The sequence below is a fragment of the Hemicordylus capensis genome, chromosome 10 (genome assembly GCF_027244095.1).
Source record: "Hemicordylus capensis ecotype Gifberg chromosome 10, rHemCap1.1.pri, whole genome shotgun sequence".
NCBI lineage: Eukaryota > Metazoa > Chordata > Lepidosauria > Squamata > Cordylidae > Hemicordylus > Hemicordylus capensis.
Genome location: NC_069666.1, coordinates 6,535,514 through 6,546,962, shown reverse-complemented (window position 1 = coordinate 6,546,962; position 11,449 = coordinate 6,535,514). Strand labels below are relative to the sequence as shown.

Sequence of the window (11,449 nt, the reverse complement as noted above, 5' to 3'; positions counted from 1 at the left end):
GTTTTACATTGTTTTTAAAATTTCTTGGTATGTTTTAAAGTTGTAAACCGCCGAGAGCCTTTGGTTGTGGGCGGTATACAAATATGTTAAATAAATTTTATATATATGTGTGTGTATGTGTGTGTGTAAAGTGGTGGGGAAAGGATACCTGCCTCAGAGACCTTCATATGCATAAAATTTGCATTGTCCTCCCCTCTCAAGAAAAAAAAAATTGCGATACACGTTTTCATGATGCCCTTAAAACAGACTGATTTGGCATGTTTTTTGGACCTATTTATACAGTTTTTAAAAAACAAAAACAAAACTCCCCACCACATTATTTTCCCCTTACTGTATCTATATATGAAAAGGAAAAATAAATTAAATAAGAAAGTAATTTTTCCTGGGGGACATTCCACCCCGCGCATCTCTGGCCCTACCTTTTCAGTTCAAGGGGATTTCTCTCCAGAGTAAGTGCTCCCAAGTAAAACCGTACTTTGCCTGCATTGCTATACAGCCCGCCGGCTCCTTCTTCCCGAGTAAACGGTGTTTGTTTGTTTGTTTGTTTGTTTGTTTTAGAGACCTTCCTCCCGAACAAGAAAAAGCTTCGCTAGGCCTCAAGCGCGTCACCATGACGACAGGAAAGCGCCCGCCGCTCGACAGCTCGGTGCTCGTCTCCTGCTGCCTTTGCATCAGCACCTCGGCCGCTCAGCAGCCTGGGCTGCGCAGCGGAAGACGACGCATGCGTGCTTTTTCGATTGCTCTCGCGGCGGGGCAAGAGGGGCGCGTGAGGCTCGAAGCGGAGAGAGGCAAAAACCCGGAGAAGCAGAGATGGTGAAGCTGACGGCCGAGCTCATTGAGCAGGCGGCGCAATACACCAACGCCGTGCGGGACCGAGAGCTTGATTTGCGTGGTGAGAGGCCGGTGGCGTGGGGGAGGGTCGAGCTGCCTGAGTAGGCCCGAGGGGGGCGGGGCTAGCAGGGGGAACAACGCGCGGGGGCCCGGGGGTGGGGGGAGAAGCGCTGTGGACGGTGTCCAGTGAGGGTCATCTCACCAGACGGAGAGACTCGCGGAGGGGAGTCTCGTTCTAGGCAGGGGTGGGCAACCTTTGTCACTTCAGCTGTTGGTGAACTACAACTCCCGTTATCCTTAGCCGCGCTGGCCTTGTGGTCGCAAGCATGAATCCTTTGCTAAGCAGGTTCGACCTAAGCTCTAAAAAACCTAAGCAGGTTTCCCAGGTAGGGCTGGGAAAGATTCCTGCCTGCGACCTTGGAAAGCCACTGCCGATCAGTGTAGATGATTTCGATCTGGTTGGACCAAGGGTCTGACTCACTATAAGGCAACTTCCTATGTTCCTGTGATAGCAATGATTGAGCTGTTACATGCTCAAAGCATAGATTTCCCATTCCCCATATGGGCTGCAACAAATGTGTGTGTCTTGTGATGTTTCTTCAGGGTATAAGATCCCTGTGATTGAGAACTTGGGTGCCACCCTGGACCAGTTTGATGCCATCGATTTCTCCGACAATGAGATTCGGAAGTTAGATGGGTTTCCACTGCTGAAGAGGCTGAAAACGTTGCTGATGAATAACAACAGGTTAAGGTGAGCTTGTCTACAGGTGCAGCGTTGAGTCGTGGACTTCCTTGATACTGGTCTGAGTGCAATGGTAGTTCTAGATGCTCTGCCACCTATACAAATGGAAGCTCAAGAACAGTGTCCCATTTGACTTCTAGAGAGAAGCACAGAGCTACATTAATTCTTTCCAGCTGTAATTAGTTTGATAGCTTTTTTTCTTTTTTCTTTTAGCCGAATCGGTGAGGCACTTGAGCAGTCTATACCAAATCTTACGGAACTTATTCTTACCAACAACAACATCCTGGAGCTGGTAAGTCAAACAAGTTGAAATTATATTTTTGCATTTATTTTAACGTCATACTTTGCTCTTCAACAGAAAAGCTTCCAAGTGATGGAATACCACATTTTCTAAATCACTAGGTATATGTGTGTGTTTAAGTTTGGACCAGAATGTTCTCAGATTAGTTCAGGAAGTTTTGGTATGATGAAAGGTGTTGCCTGTTCTGATTTATTGGGAGTGGTTGCAATTTAGCAAGAGGTGCCAGAGTAAGTTACTGTAGACTGTATGTTTCACGTGGATGCTTAAATGAGACCCTGTGATGATTAAAATGACTTTGTGCTGCGGTTGATTAAAAAAGCAAGGACTCCCCACTCAGGCTTCATGCATCTGCTGTTGAGCGATAGAAATTGTTTTTGCTTGGAGACATGTGAGAGGTGTAAAATAGAGAACATGACTAGATCAACTTCTGTTGGTAACAGGTGTACATCAGGCTGTAGATACCCATTTGAGGGCATCACATGGATATCTGTGCATGTGCAGAGACCATGTGCACGCTGCCACTGCACGCGGGCTGTTGGCGAGGGGAGCACTGTGACTGCAGCAGCAAGAAGCTGAATGGAGCAGTGGGACACGGCAAGGACCTGCTCTACTCACTTTTAAAGATGCCACTCACTGCCCTCAAACTGCCGAACCGGTTCATATTCGAACCTGGGCATAAGCTGAGGTTCGTGCACATTCCTACTCCACTTGGTCTTGAAACCTGCTAGCAAAACTGTACATTGAGTGCAAGTAACAAAAGTCATGTTAAATGGAAAACATCCTTAGTTGCTAACCATTTTGACAAGCACCCAGGATTGCAAAGAAACCTTAAAGTAAACTGTCTGAGGGTGGCCAGCTTTGCAAAAGGTTGCATGCCAGAATAGCCATATGGCTGACATCAGCTCTTGCCACCCCACAGCCACTGCTGGCTCTGTTCCCCCTCTCAAATAAATAATCCTGTCCACCTCTTTCCCCCCACAAGCATCTGGCCTCCTGCTCCTCCCACCTTAAGATTGCGAGGAGCTCCCTAGATTGCACAGCTGCAGCCACTGCCAGTTCCTTTGCGTGTCTGGGAGGGGAGATGGATTTGGAGATCGGTTGGGTTCCAAGGCCTGTATGGATGCTACGTGCTTTTAATGGTGTTTATGTGTTTACAAAAGAAGGTCACAGAGTCATGGTTTAGCAATCCCTATGATAGTATTTATTTAGGAAAGACTCTGGAAGATACAGGAAAAGGAGGGGGGGGGACTCTTGCCACCCAGAATTAACTTCCATTTGTGTCTTCATGCTGCACTTAGGAGTGGCCATGTATGTCTTTTCAGTTACAGTTGAAGAACTCGGCTTGTTTCCATTGCTGAAATTCCGAGGTCACGGTTCCAATATTCTTATTTTGAAAAGGCAGCTGCTGTTCACATAAACACAGAATTCCTGGCATTTCATGGCTGGTTAATAAGGACTTTTGTAAATGAATATCTGTATTTGGGGGCATGTTCACATTTTAATAGACTTTTGTGCTCCTCTTTTTCTCTTCCCCCTCCTCTGTGTACAAAGTGAGAAACTGGTTGAAACATGAAGTGTGTTGTGGAGGAGGGGGGAGAAACAAAATAACTAACTTATTTTCTGTTCTTTATTCAGGGTGATCTGGATCCTCTGGCAACTGTTAAATCACTGACTTATCTAAGGTATGATACTTGGCTTTTTTGTGAGTGACGCCTTGTAGTCTGACTTCCAGAAGTCAGAAAATCTGCAGATTTTCTGCTCTGCAGCTGGCAGTATTCTGCTCCTAAAGCATCTTTCTGCAGAGACTTATTAGGATTGTGAGACAGCCTGTTTTATTTTCTATAAATCTTCTGGCCTTCATGTTCGTTGCAAAAATAAAGCCTACTGCTAAAAATACACACTTTCTTCTTGGCAGTTTACTTATTGGAGCTAAACCAAAAATTTGGAGATCTCTAAAATTTTTACCCAGATGTCGGGGGGTTCATATCTCTCTGGGCATATTGCCCAGAGAGCATGATGGAGCTGGTGTTTAAATGCCCTCTGCTCATAGGTGGAGACTGTGGCTAAGCATCCTCACTGGATGATGGAGGTGTCTGTTCTGATCTCCCAGTTTTGCAAGGTGATCATCACAGTGTGATACTGCAGGCTAATTGTCCCCCCGCTTTTCTCACTTACTGAATAACTCCCCCACACATTCACACACACTTTAACAACTCAAGCATAATGGACAGGATCCAGACTAAGTTTGTCAACTCATAACTAAGCACACTGTAAAGTTAGTCATGAACTTGTTCTGAATTGTGCCTATTGCCTTTTAAATAAATGCTATATTAAAGCACTTTCAAAACAATATAGTGCTTGTATGTTAACACTTTACGTATGTTTGCTTTCAAAATTAACTAAAAAAACAAAAGCATGAACTTCTGATAGAAGGAATAATACATTTAAGCTGATTTTAAAATCTAATAGTCCAGTAGCTTGTCTCTCTTTCTTCAAAAGACGATGATCGGTCATGATGATCCAGTTCAGAATTGATTCCCATTAAGTAGACACAACAATCTCTTTCCAGATATGGATATATTGACTTGGTAGGGAAAGTTTTAAAAATAAGAAATAAAATTGAACCAGGTCTTTAAAGAAGCATAAGGTTTCATGTGGCCAAATCTGAGCTGGACAATGGGTCTATTTTTCTGCTGTATATGCCCCCCAGCCTTTTGATTCCAGAGTGTTTATTGTGCCACCATCTGTTAGTGAGCCAGTACATGGTCAAGAGGCTGGCAAGGCTTCCAGACCTTATAAGGGGCTCACGGACGTTCCCAAACACTCAGGAAAGAAAAGCCAAGATAAATGTCGAAATAATGCACTGTGAAGAAGTTAAGCAACCATGAGCCAGAACTGCAAATTAAAGTTTGATAGCTTTGAGCGGTATGAAGATTTATCTTGTTTTGGAGGATGTAGACTGCTAGCGAAGCTTTCTGCGGGAAACTGGAAGCAGAGCCAATGTCTCTCCAGCCGTACCTGTAACTGTTATGTAAATCTTTCTCTTCCCCCCTCCCCTTCCTGCTTTCCTTAGTATTTTGAGGAACCCTGTGACAAATAAGAAGCATTATAGGTTGTATGTAATCCACAAGGTCCCACAAGTTAGAGTACTGGATTTCCAGAAAGTGAAATTAAAAGTAAGTCTCTTGATACTTACTCTGTCTTTTGATAAGCTATTAAATACTTATTTTTCATTTTTATCCGATGGGAGATGTTTGTATCAATTCACAACTTTAACTTAACATAATCTGTACAGCATCACAGTTGATTTTGTATGAGCCTAAATGCAGCTACTAGAAGCAAATTATGGATCTACAGCCATCACTCTGGGAGGTTTTTAAAAATAAAATTAAAAAAGTATGTCTTATCTCTAGCCAGCAAATGTCAGCCCCTGCCTCCGTTCTCTCTGCAAAGCATTTGCAAAGATAATTCCTGGAAATGCACTGTTCCCTATAACAAGGATTACCAGGTGTTGACTACAACTCCCAGGACCCCCAGCTGCAATGGCCTTTGGCTGGGGATGAAGGGAGTTGAGGTTCATCAACACCTGGGAATCCTTGTTATAGGGAACACTGATGCCAAGTGCCTTTCCATACTTATGGCTGGAGCAGGGAAAGCTGATCAGATCAAGGATACATCCAGGCTAAAAGGAGTTCCTCATGCCACAGTGCATGTACAGTTCAATTGTTCTTTGGCACTCCGGTGAGCAAGATTCTGGGATAATGCGAGGAGAGCTGGCCTTGTGGTAGCAAGCATGAATTGTCCCCTTTGCTAAGCAGGGTTCATCCTGGTTCACATTTGAATGGGAGACCACTTGTGAGCACTGTGAGATATTCCCCTTAGGGGGTGGGGCCACCCTGGGTCGAGCACCTGCAAGCTCGCATGCAGAAGGTTCCAAGTTCCATCCCCAAGATAGGGCTGAGAGAGACTCCTGCCTGCAACCTTGGAGAAGCTGTTGCCAGTCCATATAGACCAGGCCTCCTCAACCTACGCCCCCCAATGGTTTTTGGACTACAACTCCCATAATCCCCAATCACAATGGCCAGTAGCCAGGAATTATGGGAGTTGTAGGCCAACATCTGTCTGCAGGAGGGCTGTAGTTGAGTACTAAGCTAGATGGACCAGCGTGGTCTGACTTGGTAGAAGGCAGCTTCCTTTGTTCCTATGTTAGATAAGTGCATACCTTTTGAAAATGGAACTTTTCAGAGAGGAAGCGTTTGGGGAAATCTCCATGGACTCTCTTGCCACCCTTGCTCAAGTTTAAAGGCTTTATTTTGGCGTTGATGTGCTTTTAAACATTTTTTCCATAATTGCCACCCATTGAGCAATCTCCTTTTGGAGAAAGAAGCTATGTGTTGATGTTGCATTAACTTTGTGTGTGTGTGGTATCGCTGTAGGAGCGTCAGGAGGCAGAGAAAATGTTCAAGGGCAAACGGGGTGCCCAGCTTGCAAAGGATATTGCCAGGAGAACAAAAACGTAAGATACGGATAACCACTTTAAAACAGACAGTCTCCTTCAGAAACACCACAGCTAACGGCAGTCCTCAAGGACAGTGAAAAGCCAGCAGCAGACACTAGCTAGCACCAAATTTTCTAGTTCTTGAATGGCAAATTTTGTAATTTCGCATTGCCCAGTACACCATAAATGTTCATTGATACCCAAGCTGGCGGCTTAAACCACATACACAATTTGTCGTTTTCTTGGAAGGCTGTAAAAGGGTGGGGTGTGGGGAGGTCACCCTGATGGTGTTTCTGAAGGAGCTCTTATTTCACTGTATCAGTTTGTTAACAAAGATAAGATACTACACTTGATTGAAATCAGTGCTTCCAGAGACTTCTCTTTGGAAGCTAGAGAAGCTGGTGAAATCCTCTGTGTTCTAACCCTGTGCCTCTTTTCTTCTGAAGTTTCAACCCAGGTGCTGGTTTACCAACTGACAAAAAGAAAGCTGGGCCATCCCCAGGCGATGTGGAGGCTATTAAGGTAAAGGTTTTCAGATTGCTAGATGGGGAAACCCACTACAGAAAGCAAGACAACGATGTGAAATCATGGCCTTCACCTGCCAGATTTTATATTAAAGCATTTGCTATCATTAACTTCCAGAAATCAAGAATTATTTTGTGTATGGGCACATTGATCACAAAGATGCTTTGTGATAAATCTGCTAGGACTGTGTTGCTTTTCTCAGCTAAAGGGGAAGTATGGATTTCGCATGTTTCAGTAACTGTCTTGCTCCTAGTAGAGAAAGTTATGTTGTCCTAAAAGCTAAGGTGTGTACATACTGCTAAGTTAAAGCAAATGGATCAATTTGAAGAGAAGGAAAAAGCTGAAGGTGCAACAGATACTGAAGCTCCACCTTATGGTTGGCAATTTATTAAACAAGTTTAATATTATTAATTAGATAATAATTAATTAATAGTTAGATATTAAACAAGTTGTAAGTGATGCTTGGTCCAGTGTGTAGACCTGCATAAATAGCAGCCTTGTAATTGCATTCAATTCCTGGGAAATGTGCCTTAAACAACCTCTTGAAAACCTTGCATGACTGACCAGTCGACCTTTTCCCTCTTAAGAATGCCATTGCCAATGCCACAACCCTGGCGGAAGTCGAGAGGCTCAAAGGCTTGCTGCAGGCTGGTCAGATACCCGGCCGAGACCGCAAAGCAGGTAAGGAACCGCTTCAGAGGGCTCAGTCAGCATGAAGGTAACTTGGAAGGAATAGGCGGGCGTTAGGGGCACGTGCTTGGTGTTGTGAAAGATTCCATGTGCTTAACGTTCTAAAACAACCTGTGGCCCAAATGGGTCTGTTGCTCCTTTTATGATGCCAGCTCTGGTTATTTTTCATGGTAAGAAGTATTCGCACTGCAGGTGGAGGCTGCCATTTCTGAAAAATGCTCCTCTGTACAAAATTATGTTCCTCTGCATAAGAAACTGCCTTATGCTGAGTCAGACCGGTGGGGGTGGTCCTCCTCCTCCTCCTCTTTATAGCCCGCTCTTCCTCCAAGGAGCCCAGAGCGGCATACATAGTTAACTTCTCCTCACAGCAACTCTTTGAAGTAGGTTAGGCTGAGAGACAGAAGTGATAGGCTCAGAGTCATCCAGCAAGGAGCATGGCTGAATGGGGATTTGAACCCGGGTCTCCCTAGTGGTAGTCCAGCACTCTAACCACTACACCACGCTGGCTCTTCAATATATGTTCTCAGAGGGGTTTACAAAGAAAAAGTAAATGATCCCCTGTCCCCAAAGGGCTCACAACCTAAAAAGAAATATAAAGGCAGACACCAGCAACAGTCACTGGATGGATGCTGTGCAGGGGTTGGATAGGGCCATTTGCTCCCCCCACTAAATATAAGAGAATCACCACCTCTATGCCCAGTTAACAGGGGAAAGCCCATCTAGTACAAGGCTGCACAATTTTGGCCCTCCAGCTCTTTTTGGACTACTGCTCCCATCATCCTCAGCCATACTGGACATTAGTCAGGGACTAGGGGAGCTGTAGTCCAACATCTGCAGGAGGGCTGGAGTTGTGCAACCCTGATCTTGCTCAATATCATCTACTCTGACTGGCAGCAACTCTCCAGGGTTTCAGGCAGGAGTCTCCCAGCCCTACTTGGAGGTGCCGCCAGGGATTGAACCTGGAACCTTCTGCCTGCAAAGCAGACGCTCTAGCACAGCTACAGCCCCATATACAGAAAAGCAGCATGGCTGACTGAAAGGTGCTAATCTAGCCTTTCCCTTGACGTGCAGGTCTTCTATGTGCAGGCTTTTACATTTATTTTTGGTATGGATGTACATTCTTCAGTCTAGGCCTTCAAAACATGCATACCATAGCCATACTTTACAAAGGTGTGTCCCTCCGTCGCTTAAACTCTGACAGTTCAAAAAGAGACAAATTCAGTGATTACACTTAATACATGGATTTAAAACTCACAATTAGGGCATCTTAAATGCTAAAAAAAAAAGGAAGCAGGTGCAGAAGTGAGACCTTCCTGCCCATAGTGGGGAGGAGAGCTGGTCTTGTGGTACCAAACATGAATTGTCCCCTTTGCTAAGCAAAGTCCACCTTGCTTTGTAGTCTCTCATATCCAAAACACATGTGAGCAGTGTTCCCTCTAACAGTAATTCTCAGATGTTGACTACAACTCCCATAATCCCCTGCCAAACGCCATTGTAGCTGGAAATGCTGGGAGTTGTAGTCAGTAACATCTGGGAAGGAATCCCAGACTGCATGTGAGCGCTGTAGGCCAGGATGGGACCATAGCTCAGTGGAAGGAAGAGCATCTGCATGCAGAAGGTCCCAGGACCACTCCCTGGCAACATCTCCAGGTAAAGATCGGGGGGAGACTCCTGACTGAATCTGTGGAGAACTGTTGCCAGTCAGTGTAGACAATAGTGAGCTAGATGGAGCAATAGTTTGACATGGTATAGAGCAGCTTCCTATGCTCCTTGAGTGGCTAGTAGCCTTAACGCCACAGGGCAACATGAGGAAGCAAACATTATGCAGTTAAACATAAATTGATGCAAATCCGCTTCATCCGAATCGGCCAGGTTGACTCGTTGCAAGACATGGGAAGCAACCCTTAAGAATGGGTTCCTAGGATGAGAGACGTAACTTAAAAATGATTACACCTTCTAAAAGGTATTCATCTTGCATCTGCCCAGTGGACAGAATTATTTCAAGCACTAATAAGTAACTCTTGTGTTCTTTAGGCCCCTCGGATGATGCTGAAGAAGAGATGGAAGAAGACTCCATGGCGAACGGAACTTAAGATGCATTTTTCTGCCTCTGGATAGTCCATAGAATTCTGTTGTATCATTGTTGATTTGTCAAAGCTTCTGGATTTATTGTTGGGAGTGCAGGGTTTTTTTGTATGTTTGTTTAAGGTTTTGTTCTATTATATGTGAACTATGGTTTGTAAATTTTTATACTGTACTTTATTTTGAGGTAAAATAAAACTCCTCCCTCCAAGTGCATTAAGGTTGGTGGAAATGTTTCACTTTAAACAAAAACAAAAGTATTGTTGCTTTCTCTGAATAACCACCACTCACAAGTGTGTTGAGAGGTTTATAAAACTATGACATTTACCTGAATAGAAGATGACTCTGAATTTAAGATGACCTCTTTAAAAATATATATTTATCTGTATTTACCGCAAAGAAAGAAGACTTTAAATTTAAAGACAGACACCCCATTTCTTACATTAAATAATTTGGAAAAAATCTAGTCTTGGATTCAGGTAAATGCTGCAGTATACATGGTGTGCAAAGAGTGAATAAGGAAAAGTTCTCCTTCTCTCGCAACATCAGAACCAGCGGTCAGCCACGAAACTGATTTCCAGGAAATTTAGGACTGACAAACCGAAGTACTTTTCCATACAGTGCATAATTCATCTATGGAATTCTCTTCCATAGGATATGGTGACAGCCACCAGCTTGGATTGCTTTAAGCGAGGCTTAGACACAATAATGGAGGGGACAGGTTGATCAATAGCTACTACTCCTGATGGAGGTATCCAGGCTCAGAGGCAGGATGCCTCAACACCAATTGCAGGAGAGGGGGCATGCCTTCATCTCTTCCTTGTGGTTTCCCCAGAGGTCTCTGGTGGGCCACTGTGGGAAACAGGATGCTGGACTAGATAGGCCTGATCCAGCAGGGCTCTTCTTAGGTTCTTATGTGTCAGTACTGTTCCTGGGTGACAATATGTTCTGGATGCCATTACATACTTGCCTGCAATAAAGAAACTAAATCATGGAACTTGCCTCTAACACCCTCTACCTGGCTTTTATCCGCGACCTTTAGAAACACAGTGGCTCAGTTAAAATCAAATCCCAAGCTGTGGTTTGCCACAATATAGTAATGATGTGTGTGATCACATGATCCTACTTCTACTTGTGTGCTCTCCTTCAGTTAGTTGTTTTTTTCTGGTTTCATCAAACCATATCTCTGAGCTGGCAAATGATGGTTTGTGCTTGCCCTTGAGGCTGTTGCACAGTTGCAGAGGTGGTGGAGGTATTGCTTTCCAGGTATGCATGGCTGTGCACCTTGAAATGCTGCATTAAATGCAAAGGGTGTGCACTTTTCAATGCTTGCATGTACAGTCACGGATGGAAAAATGCATATATGTGCACAGACACCTATAGGCATCATGATGCTGTGGCAGGGCTAGTGTCTGCTTCACTTCCTTTTCAACAGGGTGCCACCAGGCAAAATGGACATAGCTGCATCGGAACAGAGGCAGCTGCCTTACAGGGCCTCAGACTCTTGGTGCACCTAGCTTAATACTGACTGGCAGCAGCTCCTCCAAGGCTGCAGGCAGGTGTTTCTCCCAGCCCTATCTTGGAGATGCTGCCAAGGAGGGAACTTGGAACCTTCTGCCTGCAAGCAGGCGGGTGCTCTTCCACTGAGCTACTCCCCCATCCCCTAAGGCGAATGTCTTACAGTGCTCTTCTTGCTTCTTGTCTCCCATTCCGATGCAAACCAGGGCAGACCCTGCTTAGCCAGCCAAGGGGACAGTTCAGGCTTGCTATCACAAGACCA

At 44.7% G+C, this 11,449-nt stretch overlaps 1 protein-coding gene across 1 annotated transcript; it reads left to right on the top strand.

Annotated features, from left to right (window-relative positions):
* Positions 1-690: 690 nt before the first annotated feature.
* Positions 691-9,885, top strand: SNRPA1 (small nuclear ribonucleoprotein polypeptide A'). The gene is made up of 9 exons (XM_053271800.1): positions 691-892; positions 1,435-1,582; positions 1,787-1,865; positions 3,510-3,556; positions 4,948-5,050; positions 6,311-6,390; positions 6,819-6,894; positions 7,485-7,578; positions 9,622-9,885. The coding sequence occupies exons 1-9, from the start codon at positions 811-813 to the stop codon at positions 9,678-9,680; spliced, it is 768 nt and encodes a 255-aa protein (XP_053127775.1). The 5' UTR covers positions 691-810; the 3' UTR covers positions 9,681-9,885.
* Positions 9,886-11,449: the final 1,564 nt, after the last annotated feature.

Bases quoted from the DNA above. Each gene is read 5' to 3' on its own strand.
- SNRPA1 (XM_053271800.1), top strand. From the start codon at position 811: ATGGTGAAGCTGACGGCCGAGCTCATTGAGCAGGCGGCGCAATACACC. The intron at 1,866-3,509 runs GTAAGTCAAACA...TTCTTTATTCAG, and splicing joins ACAACAACATCCTGGAGCTG to GGTGATCTGGATCCTCTGGC. The intron at 6,895-7,484 runs GTAAAGGTTTTC...TTCCCTCTTAAG, and splicing joins GCGATGTGGAGGCTATTAAG to AATGCCATTGCCAATGCCAC.